This window comes from Cylas formicarius, unplaced genomic scaffold, assembly GCF_029955315.1.
Source record: "Cylas formicarius isolate icCylForm1 unplaced genomic scaffold, icCylForm1.1 PGA_scaffold_7__23_contigs__length_41026272, whole genome shotgun sequence".
Taxonomy (NCBI): Eukaryota; Metazoa; Arthropoda; class Insecta; order Coleoptera; family Brentidae; genus Cylas; species Cylas formicarius.
In genome coordinates this window covers 23574933-23594089 of record NW_026844352.1, presented here as the reverse complement: position 1 = coordinate 23594089, position 19157 = coordinate 23574933, and the positions used below count along the sequence as shown (strand labels likewise).

The 19157-nt window shown below is 34.0% G+C and overlaps 1 protein-coding gene across 2 annotated transcripts in view; it reads left to right on the top strand.

The window, feature by feature from the left end:
- The window catches only part of LOC132704594 (protein PALS1), a 97910-nt gene that overhangs the window by 57490 nt on the left and 21263 nt on the right, over nucleotides 1–19157 (top strand). For both annotated transcript variants that reach the window (XM_060674691.1, XM_060674692.1), the window contains 2 exons: nucleotides 11519–11753; nucleotides 14959–15261. In XM_060674691.1, coding sequence (XP_060530674.1) covers nucleotides 11519–11753; nucleotides 14959–15261 — 538 coding nt within the window. The remainder of the gene's footprint in view (nucleotides 1–11518; nucleotides 11754–14958; nucleotides 15262–19157) is intronic.

Below are 19157 nucleotides of genomic sequence, written 5' to 3'. Positions count from 1 at the left end.
TCTTTAATAATCCGACTATTTGTTCCCTCAAAGCTTTTAGCTACAGAAAAAGCTTCAAACACTAAATTTTCACATTTAATTCTGCTGAATTGTGCTCTCTAACTCGCGTAAGTACTTTTATCAATAAGAGTTAAGTCCATTCTAATTAGTTTATTATTATTAAACGGAGCTAAAGCATTCTTGCATTTTAGATAACTCTCTATTTAATACTTTTAAATATAAATTGCTTTGCAAATTAGAAAACTGTATGATCAGGACGAGTGTAATGGCGTTTTGCAACAATATTTTGATAAAAAATAAAAATAGCAGGAAGGAAATGCTAACTCCGGAAGCGGAAGATCACACTAAGAAGAGTGTGATAAAAAATAGTCAATAATAAGTGACTAAGAAATATTTTCATTTTTTTAGTATCTACAGAAAACTTTGTGCATACAATAAGATCAGATACAAAATTGATGATTAATTAGATAGGTAAGTTGATGTCATACAAATAACACACACACACACACACACCCACACACACACCCACACGATGCTTTTGCCTACTTGTAAATTTATCACCCCGAATGTTTATGGCAATTATTTTTGAGGCAAATATCAAGTATATTTGCTTAAGTTCTTCTAGAGTTCTTCTTGATCTTTACCTGGGAATCATTTTAGTTCTTTTTCTTCTTTTTACGTAAAATAAAGTGTTTTGAATATGTATAAAATGCCTTCGAGAAACTATCGCCTTCTGCATTACATTAAAAGATTATTACTTCCTTACTTTCATGCGTGTAGTACCTTTTTTTTCATATATTTTTGATTTTTTAAAATTTTTTCTCTTGCCACTAATTTAATTAATTAATTTAAAAAACGCGTTTATGATACCTTCGACGGCAGCTTTTTAACAACCTATATATTTTCGATTTTTAAAAATTGCCTTTTTCTTAGTTCTCTAATAGTCTCCCTCCCAAATTATGTTATCGTAATATCTTTGATTTCTACCGACATTTACCATGGACATTCACAATTCACATTTCGTATTTGCTGCAATCTCAATTGATTGTTCGTCAAATCGCCACATCGCTGAGTGCCAGCTGTTTAATTTGAAAACACCGCAGCCGTTTCCATCTAAAAACGGAAACGTCAGGATACGAACGTGCAAGCGAAGCAAATTGAAATAAAATGTCACGATTTTAGAGCACGGCAGGGACCGCGAAAAAATGATGTTAATACCTTTAAATAAATGAAGCACATCTATTTAGGTGTATTCCATTACAGAAGCCTGTCGTGTAGGTTTATCTGAGCCTATAAATAAGGCGTAGTCAGGGTGTGTCGGAACTCGATGTCTATTTGTTCCGAACGACCTGTTGGTCCGTTTTGATGCCCGAAGTGTGCTGTGAGCCTACTATTATTGAGAGAGCATCGATTTTATTATGTTAATACGTTAAATACATGCAGATATCCCAGGATTAAAGCAACCGGATGAGTATTGAGTACAGTCTGGTTGAGAAAATTCGTGGTTTCACCAATAAACTTTAAATTACACACAAGTTAGTCAAATACTTAAAAAGTATGTTTTTACATAAATATAAAAAAATTCTAGCTCTCAACAGGTTTTTTTTTTAAAGAAACTTCTACAGGCTACTGTGATACTTTTTACAAAAGTTCTGAATTCCTCCTGCGTCTGTTTTTGCTGAGTCGACCTTGCTGACGTTTCGCCAATCATCCTGTTGGCTTCTTCGGAGCTTGACTGAAACTGGCTCGTATTTTACTCTGTATCTGCTTATATATTTTTTGAGGGGGGCGGAGCTAAACGAGGGACATAAACACCGTCTCGGATGACTGATTCTCAAACAGGTATGTCATTAATTAAAATTATTGCATTCAGACTTACAGTAGGAGTCACATTTGATTACACAATGACATGGAGGAAAGCGTAAAACGGTTAATCCTATATGTTCACTTCCAAAAGTTAAAATATTCTTAAATTTAGCTTTTTGGAGTTGATGATTGTGATGGTTTGCGTTATCCATTACAATGGCACTGATATCCAGAATATTTTTTTTCTACTCCCGTCTATAAAATACCTAATACATAGCGATCTAGTGTGCGGGAAGCGTTACTTTACCAGGTCAGTTTCCGAGCCACTTCGGACATTTCCAGAATTTTACCGCACGGATTTGGGAGCCATCAAATATTTTCGGAGATATTACCGCACGGCTTGAATTTTGATGTTTGTCAATTCTGACGGTTGTCTCAGTGAATGTATTCGTGTTGTTTTGCGAAAATGTACCCAAAAACAAACGGTGGTAGAAAAAGTGTAGTATGCAAACTTTTTAAGTCACTCGTTTATTAAACACTCGCTCCGCTCGTGTCAAATAAACTCGTGAGTCAAATGCCGATTACCGCACTTAATAAGTATTTATTCATAAGTATGGTACAATAGTATATTATGCAACAAGGCATTTGACTTGACTTAAAAAGTTTACCGAGCGTGTTGCATACTATACTTTTTCTACGACCGGTAGTTTTTGGATACATTTTCGCAAAACAATACTATTACATTCACTGACAAAAGGGTCAGAATTGACCAACGTCACAATTCAAGGCGTGGGAAATATTTCCGCAAATATCCGAGGTGGTAAAGTAACGCTTCCCGCACGCTAGATCGGTGCGGTAATTAGGCATTTTACAGACGGGTGTAGAAAAAATTATTGGTTAGTTGGGCTCACCCTGTAACAATAGAAGGTCGTAATTACTTTTTGAACGAGGGTCCGTCAAAAGCCAAAACAATATTTTGGGACACACTATAAAGCCTTAGGACGTAAGGTTAGCATCAACATTATTCCTCACTTTTACTTTGCTTTTTCAAATATATACATGTTTTTTTTTCAAAATAAATAAGAACAGATGTTCACGAAATTATATATTTTGACATGAAAATTGTTTCGACAACACCGTGTCTTTTTGTAGTTCGTAGTTTGTAAATATTGCATTTGATAAAGACACGGTGTTGTCGAAATCATTGTCATGTAAAAAATATATATATATATAATTTCGTGAAAATCTGAACTTTTAGTTCCTATTTATTTTATTTTGATAAATGGATTTTCATCAAGTTCAATGTTTTTTTTTAATTTTGAGTTATATTATTAGGTATTTGAATTCGGTATATTGTGTTTGGAAGGAGCATCTTGAAGATATTCAAAATTACATTCGAAGGTTTAGAATAATTCGACAGAATTGAGCAAACTGTGACGAAAGCATTGATCATTTGTGCTTAACATATGTTTTCCACAACAGAAATTCGTATTTTTTATTTAATTTGCGTTAATTTGAAACTGACCACTCACTTATATTATCTAACTTATCCTAAACTTCCAGTGTTTATTGGCCTGCTCTAAGGCCAAAGGACAAAATGAGTTTGCAGAGGCTTTAAAATGGGAGTTTCCTATAATTTGCGTAAATTATTATTATTTTACTTTCTATATTTGTTATTTGGGTACTTGGATTTGAATTTTATATTGGTGTACAAAACCAGCTATACGCTTGTGTATTTTTTGTGTATTATTTTACTTTCCTTACTTATAATTCAATAGGCTATTTTGCTGACAATCTGGGTGTTTTTTTCTTATTGATCTATATGAACCACAGTTTTTTGGTTGTTCGTGGCTGTCAAACCATATCTCGCCTGACACACACTTGCATTTATCTATGTTTATCTAAAACTCATTACTTTCTGAATCCTCCTGTTCTGTTACATGAAATGTCAGTTTCGCGTAATCAGTATTTTTTGTATTTTATTTCGTTAATGTTTTATAGAAATAACTCTTTGTCGGCTTCTTTTTAGAATGTAGAAGCAGCAATAAATAGCAATTTATAATTCAAGTTTGATTAGGCGTATGTTAAATGGTCATTTCCCAAAACTTTTCCGGTAAATTGCCTTTTGTTGATATTCTGATACCGACAATATTTCCTACGCTAATGTTTTATGTGTGAAATATCGCGTTTTAAAAGTTCATTTTTTACGACATTCTTTTCAGGTCGGTGTGGTCGGTTGAAGTGATTTTTTAAAGTACCTTAAAACGTGACCAAATCCTCGCGATTTGTGTTCGGAAACTTGAGCTTTGTTTTCTTTGTCTGAGCGTGAAATACCTATATCGAATCCATTAGTCGCTTAGCGGGTTGACCAACCACGTGCAGTTTTCAGATTTTTTACTTTACTTTTCTACGAAGCACCAAAAATATTTTCGAGCAGTTGTTTTAATTCATTAATATAGCACGCCGGTGGGAATGCAATGGCCCACAGCAGAACAGGACAATGTTAAATATTGGACACTTGCAAATTATTATTACAAAAACGTATATCCTTTTATAGGCAAGAAATTAAATGTTTTCATAAAATCATGTTAAAAACATTTCCAAAATTTTAGCGGTAGGTTTTTTAAAAGTTACTGTTTTTGTTGTTGTTTGTTTTTTAAAAAAGCAAATGTTGAAGTATACATACATAGGTTGAACAAGCCTTGCTTATTGTTATTCCGATGTTTTTATTAGGATACATCGACGGTTTCTATAACTCTCAAATATGACTTGCCTTTCAAATAAGTACTCGTCCGAACTTCAAAGTCCTATTAAACTTTGGAAAATGTACAATTTCATTTTTTGAATAAATATATCGCCAATACCTTCAAGACGGAAAGGAGATTTTTTTGCAGAATAGAGAAGACCAGAGCCGCATTTCTGAAAATGGCAAAACTATTTAAATGCCATGATCTATCACTGCCAGCTAAGATCAGACTATTGAGGTGCTATGTCTTTCCAGTGCTACTCTACGGGGTGGAATCCTGGACTTTAACTGAGGCTGCCTGTACAAGAATCGAGTCATTTGAGATGTGGTTATATCGACGCGTTTTAAGAATTCCATGAATCGACCATATAACCAATCTTAGGGTCCTAGAAAGGATGGGTAAAGACAAGGAGCTGCTTCTCTTAATAAAAACACGCAAGCTTGAATATCTGGGACACATAATGAGGAATAGCGAGCGGTATGACTTGTTGCAGCTGATTCTGTAGGGCAAAGTGGAAGGCAGGAGGAGGCCTGGTAGACGAAGGATATCGTGGTTGAAGAACTTGCGTACATGGTTCAATACAACAACAGTAGGCCTTTTTCGTGCAGCAGTTGACAAAGTACGCATTGCCATGATGATCGCCAACATTCGTAACGGATAGGCACCACAAGAAGGAGAAGAATCCTTACTGCTAAAATTATTGATTTAAACGAAAATCTTATTGCTTATTTTAGTGTTCTTCTAACAGGAAAAAATAAAACACATGCTTTAGTTTGTGTACTGAAATTGCAAAAAAATAGGTGAAATTATGTGATCCACTAAGTGACCTCCTCGTTCAGGAAGCTAATCACAAATTACTCAGATTCTCTAGATGAGCTAACAATCAAAATGTTTTTAATAGCCTTTTACTTGCTGCAGATCATGTAGTAACCATCAACGGCTCTATAATGTCTTCAAAAGTGATATTGCTGAACTGTCCTTTAACATTTGTTACTAAAAAGCAGGTATCCAAATTGCGGGCATTCCGGAACTTTGTGGTTTTGTAAAGGAACACCTGCATCGAAATCGATCGAGCACAAGACTTCATTCATGATACGAAATCTTCCCACGATATTTCTATATACACACGAACCGAAAAAAAAAACAGATATTCCCCTCCTTTTTCGGATACAGCAAAGTACCTAATGTTACACGGATGTGCAAGTTAAATATTTTTCCACTAATTAAAGAGACGGAACACACGAATCACGGAAACGTGACATATTTTAAACACATAAGTGTAATTTATTTTTCATGTTATTCACACAGCAAAACCACACATTTTTTCGTTTACCTAGGTATCGGAAACAATCAAATAGGTTCAATTAGCTTTTACCGAAAAATCCACAAGGTTATTTACAACTTTGTGAAGACAAGCAACATCCAAACAGTTTCTTCGAGTTTCAAGCGAAAGTATGAGCAAGAGTGTCGATCTCTGTTGTATTTAAAGTTTAAGTTGTTAAAATGTTTTTTGTCTGCTTCTTACTCTGACGATGTACTTATAATAAATAGGATTCCAAACTGTGGATGAGTGCTCTAGTACAGACCTTGATTGATGATTGTGGAACCCTTTGGTAGTTCTCAAAATGAAGCCCATGAATTCTTGTACATTCTTAACTCTTTTCAGCTGTTTATTATCAAGCATTAAGTTTATATCTAAAAAATCTATTAGAATATATCGACATTTATCAAGATTTAAGAAAACAATGGCCAACCTCGAAAACAAAAATATTAAAGAGTAAAGTACCCTGGGGGACACCCGAGATGCAGAACGAGATTTTTTACCATTGACAACAACAAACTGAATTCTTTCTGTAAGATAGCTTTGCAATGTAGTTGGAAGAGGGCGGCATGAACACCGAAATTTCAGAGTTTTATCATCAGAGTTACTACATTAAAAAGAGAGAAAAGAGAAATTGCACCATAATATTTTAATTTTAATACTTTAGTATTTATTTGAATGGCCTTTTGCAATTAAATCCTGGTGCAAGTCACGTCGAAAATCGAAATGAATTAGGATTAAAGGATATCCTTCTTAGTTTTTTAGATTAGTTAAAAAAATAATAATTTGGATCATTATAATCTTTATATAAGGAAAGGAAAGAAAGAAAAATGAAACGCTGTAAATAATGTAATATAAAATTATACGGAAATGAAACTCAATAAGTTCCAAAGGCATATTTTTCCTTTGCTGACGTACTTCTAAATTTTCAATTTTTTTTTTGGAAAATAACAACAGGAGCTAAAACATCTTGTATCTCTTACCGTTTCTCAAATACCAGGCGTGGGAGTCGACTTTGACTACTTGAAGTGGATGAAAAAATCATAACTAACACAAATTTGAAAAACTACGGTAGCCATTCAGTTAAATAAGCAGGAAATCCACTGTAAATATGTGCGAAATTTTGGTAATATATGTAACAACGACTCGTATTAAAGCTTCAACTTTTAGTCCCGCTTTTCGCCTTTGTCATAAAATGCCCAAATTAAAAAATAAGTGCAGTCTGAGAAACTGCCGTCTGGCGCAATTCAAAACGCAAAGTCAAACAAAAACGCGGAGAGTTCCGCTCCGTCGAACCGAGAGTCATAAAAATACCTTTTCTTACCTTTACCTGACCGGGTAGACCAAACAAACCCACCATCTTCGTACGAGAAGAATGCCCTAAAGATTCGTCTGAGCCATCGGAAGAAAGTATCGAGTGCGGGGCAAGTCGTACCATTAGTACGGCCGGATATGTTTATCAGAATTGACTTTTTTATACCTGTCCGTTACACCCACTTGTTTCTTGGTTCGTGGTACACTATCGAGTCAGTTCGTTGGGTACCATGAAAACACGTATATGACCGTAAACACAGTTTCTTAAATGAGAGGTGGCTTTGATTTTGAGTTTCCTGCATTTTTTTGGAGTGCTGACGACAGACATGTGCGACAATTAGTACTTTGAACGGAAATTGAAGCGACTTTAATTTTGGTGCGCGCGAGTAGTACGAATATTACCATGAGGATTTTAAAATATTATTGGTACGATATCTTCATTTTATTTTAATATTTTGGATTGGCTAACTGTAATTGAACATCTGTAAATGCATGATCATTTAAGTGACTTAATATACTGTTTCGGCATCTACACCTCGTGGTTCTAAAAAGAAGAGGGCAAAAATTTGTGCTTTGTTAAATATTGTTGCTTTATCGGATAATTTTAAGAACAATAAAGAACAAAACATAATTTTTTTTGGTTTAACTCTTTTTGACTGACAATTTTGATAATTACGAACAAGCGGCTAGCCAAAATTAAAGAGTGAACTTATATATACAAAATAAGTGTAAGGCAGTTACGACATTAGCTTTGGTTACATGCTTTTTTTTACATAAAATCTAACTTCTTCCCAATTAACGTTAATTGGCTGTACACCGGCCTTAAACTTAAATTACCTGAAGGTTCGTTTAACATACGAAAGTGCTTTGTTAAGACTTCAAGCGTCTTAAATCGAAAAGAATCGTTCTGAGGTTAACGTTATAAGCGTGGAGATCGAGTTAAGTAAAGGTGTAGAAAAGGATCCTTTTGATGCAAAATTTAAGAACGCGTTATTGGCAAATTATTACCGTTTTCAATGTGAACCCAATTCTGTTCTGCTACATTTCAAATTTAATCGAGAATTCTCATCACAAAAATAGCGATGTTTTTACCATCTGTAGTGCTGAGTTTGATGGGTATTTTAAGCCACTCGCTTATAAAGTGCCCGATTAAGACGAGTTGATTACGATATTGCCAAGAGAATTTGCTTTCTTTCTTCCGGTCCAAGAAAAACATGGTTCAATGTGAAAGCTGCTCCAAAGAAGTGATTTGACATTGACACTGTTTAATATTTAAGTTTGCTTTAATACCGCAGGAAAAAGCATAAGAGGCTCGGTTTTCAGAAAGGATATTTTCTTCATGAGTTGCGAAGCGCGTAAACAAGCTGTAGATAATTTCGCCATTAAAGAGGGCGTTAAAGAGCAGGTTACAAATTGTTGAATGTGAAATACTCGAGCGGAAGTCCATTTTATTATGCGGATAGATTTGGCAAGTGGCAACAAAAAATTGTAATGACAGGCCTTTGAATGGGTTCGTTGTTGTCTACTGATAATTCGAAACTTCCAATTTGGTGCGAAACAAAAATTATCTTTCATGTAATATTTTGTTCAAAACTTCTTTCCTTCCTGGATGGCCGTTAACGTTATTACGGGATCTCCGATGTGGACGAATTTAAAGGAGTAAAATTAGAATTGTAAATTGCAATTTTTACATTTTCCAATTTAACAAAAATCAGATTTCAGCTCACTAAAAACCGCAAGTACGAAATTCTACTGGCTCAAAAAATAATAATGCCGTCTTGTTTCTGCGATATGATGTATCCGTTGCACGGTTATTACCGTTTTTCGTACGTGTTTGTTATGAAATTCAACCCGGGACGTATATGTGCCTACTTGTTCAAATTCGACACGCTCCCGTATCAAAATAAATAACACAATAACAGATAACAAAAATCAATTGAAAGCAAAACTGTACAGTGCAGAACGTTACCGTATAGTCAGCTAACGATATAATGCTCGAATGCGGCTTATCGTGTTATTTTATTTATTTATTTTGTGAATTCTGGTAGAACTATTACGTCGGTATTGAGATTATAAAATTGCTAACAAAAATTACTGGTACTTCAAAATTAAAAGTTGTGAGAAAATGAAATCCAGGGAATATTATTTAACAAAGCCATTATACGTCTTCAAGTGTTTGTCAACCACCATTTATGTTACTGGCGTCACGGCACCAAGTATCCCTCTAATCTATAGACTACTTAACATTCTTGTCTGAGCCATTATGCGGTACCTGCTAAGTATTTCCGAGCAGGTCATCGGCAAGAATTTAAAAACGTTTTGTTATTTTTGCTTTCGTTAGAACGTATTTGAAACACGAAGCTATATTTAAGCCTATTTTATTTTGCTGGAGACAAAAGTAATTAGTAAAGCACGAAATGGAAATTAACAACTGAACATTGTGACTTTCCTGGAAGAGATAACTAACAATCAAATTATACGATACAATGTTTCCCGGAATAATTTATAATACATTTTTAAGAATACTTATTTTACTACCATGCAGCGCTACAATATTATCAGAAAATATTTGACATTTTCCGTCGTTGCAAAAGTCAGTTTTTAAAACAGAGTTTCGCTAAATTAAAAATACTTTTGTGTTTAAGTCGGAATGTATTTTTTACTTTTGAATTATCTTGAATTTTACTTGAGAAATGCTTTATAAATCTTGATAGTATTGTGACGAAAAAGTTTTTTTCTACTCCCTTCTGTAAAATACCTAATTATACACCGATCTAGCGTGCGGGAAGCGTCAGTTTCGTTTCCCATGAATCCGAGCCACTTCGGACATTTCCGGGATTTTACCGCACGGATTTGGAAGCAATCGGATGTTTTTGGAGATATTTCCGACGCTTTGAATCTTGACGTTTGACAATTCTGACAGTCATGTCAGTGAATGTATTCGTATTATAATTATACTTTACCACGTGAGTTTCTTATCCTACGGACCCGAGCCACATATTTCCGGGATATTTACTGCCGGGGTTTGGGAGCAATCGGATATTTTCAGAGATTTTACCGCACGCCTTAAATTTTGACGTCAATTATTACGGTGACTTGTTTATTAAACACGTGACAAAGGCCGTTTACCACACTTATATTTATTTAAAATTAGAGTAACTTTATAAAAACTGAGTTTTTTAGTTTTAAAAGTTTCCCATTAATAGTATATTATGCAACACGTGCGGCATTTGACTCACGAGTCTACTCCCTTCTGTAAAATACCTAATCACCCACCAATCACCACTTGACCACGTCAGTTTCGTTTCCCACCGATCCGAGGCACTTCGGACATTTCTGGGATTTTACCGCACAGTTTTGGGATGTTTTCGGAAATATTACCGCACGGTTTGAATTTTGACGTTTGTCAATTCTGACGGTCATGTCAGTGAATGTATCGGTGTTGTTTTGTATAAATGTACCCAAAAACTAATACACAGAACAATGTTACGCAATATATTAGACAATTTAAATACTACATGCTATAAGCTACAATTAAAATTTAGTGTACAAGCCGGTAAATAAAGTGACATTTATAATTTAGGTTTCCCTCAGAAATTTTACATGCCGTTCGCATGAACTTTAGTGATTATTACAGTTTTTATATTAATATCTTGCCAGGACCAATTGTGCTATTTTCAAATATCCATGTCTCATCAGTACAAACAATAGTATATAATTCAACAAATGCGGCAAACGGACACTGTTAGTTTTTGGATACATTTTCGCAAAACAACAAGAATACATTCACTGACATGACCGTTAGAATTACAAACGCCAAAATTCAAAGCGTGGGAAATATCTCCGAAAACATCCGATTGCTCCCAAATCCGTGCGATAAAATCTCGGAAATATCCGAAGTGGCTCGGAAGCATGGGAAACGAAACTGACGTGGTAAAGTGACGCTTCCTGCACGCTAGAAGGATGGGTAATTAGGTATTTTACAGACAGGAGTAGAAAATATGCTATTACCGTTAAGTGTTTGTCAAATTTCCCCACAACCTAGTAAATATATCTGTAGTTTTTACTGATGTTAAAATAAAATTGAATCAAATGATTTAGTTTTGGTTAGTTTTTCAATTTCATTTTTTATAGCTGTAAAACGTGACAACTTGTGATCTATGTTTTCAGCTTATTATTAGACGAGTATTTCGGACGATTTTTTATAATGCTCTGTTATATATAATTCACAATTTTAAAGTTTTTAGGTTGATTTGTTTAAGATGGGAAGTAATTAAAGATCCTTTACTGCCCATTCATCATTAATTTTACGTTGTTTTTTTCATTGTAGGCCACGAAGAAGGTCTGGTGGTAGTATCGTCGTTCTAGATTCGGAACTTCAGGAGCCCGTGAAGAAGCCACCAGACGACTTACTCGACGGGAATAGTTTCGATATGGTTATGATGGTGTCTCCTGGCAATGGCGATGGGGCACCACACAGAGAAATGGCGGTGGACGTTCCGGACAGTTTTGTGGCGAGGAACAAGACGCCTCCAAGATATCCACCGCCAAAACCCCCACTCACGGTAAACAAGCACGGTTTTCGTTGTTATATCTGGGCCGTCACACTCGATTTAGGTTGCTATGCATTCTCTGTACCCACAGAGCATGTTAAAAAATATTAATTATTAACACTTATTTCCATTCTCAGGAAAAGCATTCATTAAAATTTTGCTTGTTTTCAAATTTGATTATACATTAGTTTGTTCATGTTCAGGCAGGATATGATAAATTTTACAACAAAACCATCGGAATTGACGTACAAGAAAGAGCGATCGATGTGCCAGATAACTTTGTACAAGGAAAAAAGATTGCTCCGATTAAATACCGTCCTTCGAAAATTTTAGAGGTAACGTTGCGTAAAGAGACTTGGATCAGTCCTCGAGCATGATCGTAATAACACGTTTTACTCGAAAGAGATGAGTAGATTTTAACCAATTTAACTATTATTAGTAAATATTAGAAAATGTTTTTTTTTTAACGATCGTAAAGCATTTGAGTAGAATTTTGTCATGTAGGTGCAATATAGTCACTTTATATCCTTTCAGTATACTGTAATCTTGTGTACATCAAATAAGTTGCTAGAAGTAGATCTGTTCTTCCTAGGTAAGCGAATCTATAGGAGAGTGATTAAGCACATGCACTAGAGAAATATAACTTTAATATAGGTCAGAATTAAGTATTAATGAAAAATAATATCGGTTGTAGTTGATAGGAATGTAATAGTTATATTGTTAAGAAGTTCCAATACGTAAAAATACAGTGGAAGGCAACAATATGGAACAAGCTTTTCGAGTAAAGTTCGTTTTTTGAAATGAAACACCTTTTTTTTTCATCCAATTTTCAGATTATCTTATTTTTTATGAATAGAATGAAAAATAAAATATTTAATTTTGAAACGAACAGGTAAGTAGCTACTACCAGTAATTTTTTGTCAGTAAACAAAGTGAATATGTAAATGAAACCCAGAGAATTGAAATTTTAATTTTTATTGGATATAGAGATAAAACAAGAACTCAAGAAGAAGTTTTTGTAATTTGATTCCATCAAAATTCGTACTGCAGCACGATATTTACATCTTCTTCAAAATGATGTAATTTCTACACTCGTACTTTCTTTTCCAAATCTAAGTCGGCCTGATAGACAGATGTGGCTCAACAAATGCGCGAATATTTAAATAAGGTATTTCCCGGACAGTGGATTGGTAGAAGGGGACCATTAGAATGGTCCGCAAGATTTCCAGATATTACTCCACTGGATTTTTTCCTCTGGGGATATTTAAAATCAAAAGTTGATAAGGAAAAACTACAAAATTTAGATGACTTAAAATTTAGATTAGAATATTGTCAAGTTAATGGTGGGTATTTTGCCCTGTTTCTCTCAATTTTACTCAGTGAGGATCTTGTAATGAGTCTTTCTGGATATTTTGCGTTAAACTTCTTTTTGAGTTCTCGTTGTGTTTTCATATAAAATAAAAATTAAAATTTGTCTTTCTTATGCTTTCATTTAGATACGCCATATTCAATTTAAGAACTTTAGTCGAAAAAGCTAGAGATAGGTATGCAACATGAACTACGCTTAAAATTTAAACAGGATTCAAAAAAGAACTTGGTATCGACATCTACCTTTTGATCCACCCTTTAGGTTTTCTATTTACTGTAAAAAATGGACAAGAAAAGCTTATGATCGATTTGTGTGAGCATTTTTATTGATAAAGAATACCTGTTCTTTGATCCATATTTTGGCCGTTCACATTCAGAAATATTTACTGATTGTAAGGAGCGTAAGCAAGAATAATATTTCTGAGTGACAGTGGAAAGAAGGTTTTTGCTGCAAATTATTTAATACCGATCATAATATCTATGCCTCAATTCTCAACAAGTCAACTGTAGTAATTTTCTTACCTATATTTAATGATAGGCCACCAAAAAGTGTTGAAGTTTAATGAACTACTTTTATTTGTCACGCAGTATGATATACTTGCATGCGTGGTCAAGGTATGTGGAACCCTTTAACAATGAAAAATTCTAAATGGACTAATAATTTTCAATTCTTTTTATAAAACTGTTGGATTCATTCTGCGTCGGTTTTTGTTGACTCGAACTTGCTAACGTTTGGCCAATCATCTTGTTGGCTTCTTCAGAGCTTGACTGAAACTGGCTCGCATTTTACTTTGTACCTGCTTATATATTGTTTGAGGGGGGCGGAGCTAAATGAGGGGAATAAACACCGTCTCGGATGACTGATTCCCATTTTGGTGTCGCGGTTAAGATTGTTATTTTTCTCATAGATTTCTACAGATTGTCGTATTTTTCGTTGGTAGAAGAATTGATTACATGCAAGAATTTTAGTTTTATCGAATAAAATTTTATGTCTGGTTTGTTGATTGTGTTCGGCAACTGCTGATGAATTTATTTGTCTTAGTTTTAAGGCTCTTTCATGTTCTTTGAGCCTAACATTGCTACGCACACAGACCAATACCTTAATGCATTGTGACATCACCATCCCACCCAAAAATCATCGGTTATCAACTCTCTTGTTTACAGAACCGTAAAACTATCTCAGCCCGAGTCACTGAACCCAGAATTAAAACATTAAGCGTTCCATCAAAAAATACACTTCACCACAACCTTCCAATAGCAATGAAGCCGAAAGCAATCCCACACTTGCCACTGTTGTCCTTCTTTACATTCTAAAGTTCTAAGATTTACCACGTGACCAAAAATCTCTCAACATCTTCGAGTCGTGAAAGACAAAATTACATTTGAGATACCATGAGTTTCCTGCATTCCATGCATATGCGGCAAACAATGTATCAGAGAAACCGGGCGAAAAATATCAACTAGACCCAAAGAACATGAAAGAGCCTTAAGACTAAGACAAAAAACTTATCGGCAAATCAAAAACAAAATCACGAAACCGGACGTAAAATTATATTCGACAAAACTAAAATTCTTACATGTAATCAATTCTTCTACCAACTAAAAATCGGAGAATCTATGAATCTATAGAAATCTATAAGCAACCTAACAATCTTAATCGCGACTCAGGTCTTTACATGTCACCAATGTGATAATCAATCATCAATCAATCATTCGAGTAATATATAAGCAGGTACAGGCGAAACGTCAGCAAGTTCGACTCCGCAAAAACCGACGGAAGAGGAATCCAGAAGTTTTATATAGCCTGTGAAAGCTTTGAAAAATTAATTTTCAATTCTCTCGATCGCAGCCTAGTCTCAACGGTAGTTTACCGAGCACCCCACACAATAACCACCTCCAACCTTCCGCAACAACGCAGCAAGCGCCCCTTCACGCCCCCACAAAACCGGTCCCACCACCAAGAGACCATCTGAAAATTGAAGCGGACGGAAGGATTGTAAATAGAGCACCCGCCCCTCAAATCCCGGCTCGGATTCCCAACAACAACAATAATAACATTAATGTGGCATCGTTGACGAACGCCACGGGGAATTGCACGTCCGTGGTTACGGAGCCGACCAAGGAACAATTGGACAGCATCAAAAAGTACCAGGTAAAGCCGAGATAGAAATTTCAACCGTCATGCCATGCCTAACAAAATATGTCACTGAATAAACGAATATATGAAATGACATTTGAAAATTACGAAGCTAAACAAAAGCGGAAGCGAGGTTCTTTATTATACCGTTAGTATGTGGAGCAGAAATGTTTACGTTTTGGTAGAATTTCTCAGAGAATCGTACTACTGCACATTCGCTTTTACTTGTTTTTATTTTAATTAACTTATTGAGTAGAGCCACCTTAGTTACCGATATTTCTGCTGCCTATATCTATAAGTATTGAATTGAAACAGGTTGAAATTCACAGACCGACTAACATAAAGAGTCGCTCATGGAATAACAATCGGCCAGAAACATCCGGCATATTGTCCAACGGACTCCGCTATGTATGGCTGTTATTATTCACAAAGCTCGTCTACCATATATAAAAAAGCATGTATTTCCTGTCATCGCGTCTGTGTCTTCTAAATAAATACGATTAAATAGATTTTGCGGTTAAGTTACTAAGCGAAACCTTCAAAATGATCCAAATCGTTATAAATTTAAAATTGAATCAAGTGTTGTTTGATCTGAGATTGCGGGATGAATCAATTCAGACCTATTATATTTTGTACTAATTTGTACCCACAAAATTTTTTATCACACGTACACATATTACTATTTAACTATTATATGAAAAGTAGAATTTTGTTTTATTAGTCTAATATAAGGTTTTTATATTAATCGAATTTTGAAAATGCAACAAGCTCCATCTTTGCTAATTAGATTTAATGCTACTATTGTACCAATATTTTTTTTTCGAGTCGTATCCATAATTTCTAATAAGACAATAGTTAAATAATAACATATATACATCTTCCTTGCCACAAAAGCCTAAGCTATCAAAAACGGACTTTATTATTTATTGCTGGTAATTACAGAAACATAAAAATTGGAATTAATTTGTACCACCAAATAGTAATGATAATTAAAAAATTAAAAGAATAAAAAAAATAGATGTAAAAAAAATGCACAAAATTGTAACAATTGTGGTACATTTTGTTACCTATCGTTGAAATAATTGATAAATAATTAAATATTAATCTCAACGGGACATAAATAAAACAATTTTGTGGAACGAATGAGTACAAAATAATAGAACAGATCTGAAATGTTATTTGCATATATTTCGAACAAGGCAGAGAATCCACATCGAGTGCTGGTTTTCAATATAATTTTAAAGAAAACGAAGATATCAATATTCAAGAATATCAGGTAAACAACTAAACGTCAAATAAAAGAGATTTAATTTTTAATCTCATGTTGACCTTTGACCTTTTCTCCCCCACTATAATTTAGGGCTATCCATTACAGGAACACAAAAATTCGGATGATAATATCTCACTTGTACCACCAAACAGTAATGTGACTTAATAAATTAAAAGGATAAAAAGAAAAAAATACAAGGATATTAGAGCCAGTATTGCAAATTTCTAGCTATGCATCAGTTACTATATATTTTTTTTAGATGATAAAGCATATAATTTGTTTAGTTATTAAAATTTAAAGTTATAGTCAGTAAAAATTTATTTTTGTTTAAATTTTTTCCTTTTCTCTTCTTGGTGTGAGTTTAATATTCATTTCAGCGGGACATAAATAAAACAATTTTGTGGTACGAATGAGTACAAAAAAATACAATAGACCTGAATGTTTCTTTCATATATTTCGCCCAAAACAGAGAATATGCAATGAGTATTGATTGCTGGTATTCCATGTAACTTTAAAGAAAACTAAAATAGCAATAATCAAAAATATCAGTTTTCCAAAGATATCCAATTTTCAATATCATGTTTATGCTTTGATATTTTCTCCCCCCCCCCCCCCCCCCGAAGTTTGAACTATTTGTATTACAGCAACACAAAAATTGAGATGAAAAAATCTAACTTGTACTACCAAAGAGTAATGTGATTTTAGAAGTTAAAAGGACAAAAGAAAAAATAAAACGGCATTAGAGCAAATAATGAATTATTGCAAATTTCTAGCTATGGATCAGTTATAAATGTTATATATAGCATAATGTTTGTTTAGTTGTTAAAATTTAAAGTTAAATTTAGTGAAAATTTATTTTAAAAATTCTTTTTTTAATGTCTTTCTTAAAATTAATATTGATTTCGGCAGGACATAAATAAAACAAGTCAAGTAAAGAAAATCTAACGAAAACGAAAATAAATGACGTTCAAAAGTAAAATTTTTATTTTTCTGCCCAAGTAAAATATTTTCTATAATGTACCAAAAATGCAACACATATTTTTTCAAAATTTCTAGTTTTAACCAAGTTCAGAGAATTAATGGAATTTTGCTGATTGGTTTAAAATTCATATAACGATTGTCAACTCGGTAGATGTGCTACTGCAGCCAGAGTCGGACTTGCGTATGTAATTTACGCAGTTAGGTTAATGCATAGAATGTATTGTATCAAAAAGGTGGGGAAATATTTTAGTTACACTACTTTCAACAGAAGACATTTTAATTACCTGCTATATGATTAATTAGGATATTTTCTAATACTGAAACTGCTATTTTGAAGTAAATCTAATCAGCTTGGATGATTCCTGCCGATAATGTCCTTAGTTTCGTGAAATTTTCTCTATGAGTCTGTTTATCCAGACCTTGTCGTTATGGTTTTGCGCAGTGTTACCATCCAGTTACCAGCGTACATCAATTCGATTTGTGCAGACTTTGAACGAAATTAGAAATTAAACACCAGCTCTTCTGCATCAGTTTAACCGCAAACCATTTTTAATCTAACAGCAACTGGAAGGCGCAGATAAAATAAACTAACCTAATCGTTAAAAAATTTAACCTATGTTTCGAGTGCATCCCTGGCTAACGCATTATTGAACCCACTTGGTAAACATAGGACAGGTGGGAGTACCACTTAAATGGTTACCTGTGTGTGTTTGTGTATGTGTGTGTTTGTAACGTAGAACTAATAAAGTGAAATAGCAGTCGTCTTTTTTTATCGGAAGCTTTTTAAACGTGCGCCATCTTTGTCGAACGCTGTAGCTGTAAGTCACGTATTTGCGTGATTTCCACCCGTGTTTTTAAAATTTAAATTTTTGTGCGTATCGTAGTAATGGTCGTGACGTCTGGCGTAATAATTCCGTGGTGATTTTTGCGATCGTTCTCGGGCGTGTATATTTAAAACATGTGAAAATTTCTCGGTGTCCGTGAAAGCACTGGAAAATTGTGACACTATGATGATTATGGGGGCTAATGCCAGGAAGAATTACCATAACAACAATTATTTTCTAAATCGGGTACGTTTAATTTTAACACTATGTTAAATATGAGGTCAGTGTCGTCCTCATTCAAGGATTGTTTGTTAGGAGGTACATGTTTAATATATTCTACCATTGAATTCCGATTAACAATAAAAACCAAGCAGCGTAGCATTTTTTTAATTTGCGAACCAGTCGTTTATTATTTCATCGATATAAATAGAAATGGATTTTTTAATAGCCCATACATTAAAAAGTATCAGACTAAAAAATAAAATATCGGGATTTGATATAATATTCGAAAAACTAAAACAATATCATTAATGTTGAAAAAATATTTGTTTTTAGCAAAATTTTAATAGTGCTTAATGTTATCATTATTTTTGTGTCATGTGTCATGTGCGGTAAACTTTTTAACTCACTCGCTTATTAAAAACTCGCTCCGCTCGTGTCAAATAAACTCGTGAGTCAAATGCCGTTTACCGCACTTGTTGCATAATATACTATTGTTGTTTCGATTTTGTAAAGTTTATCCATAGCTATTCAATACATTTCGACAAAAATTGGCATTATAATAATATTGTTTGAAATACGCCAAAAATACTGAAAGAAATGCTTTAGTAGACAGC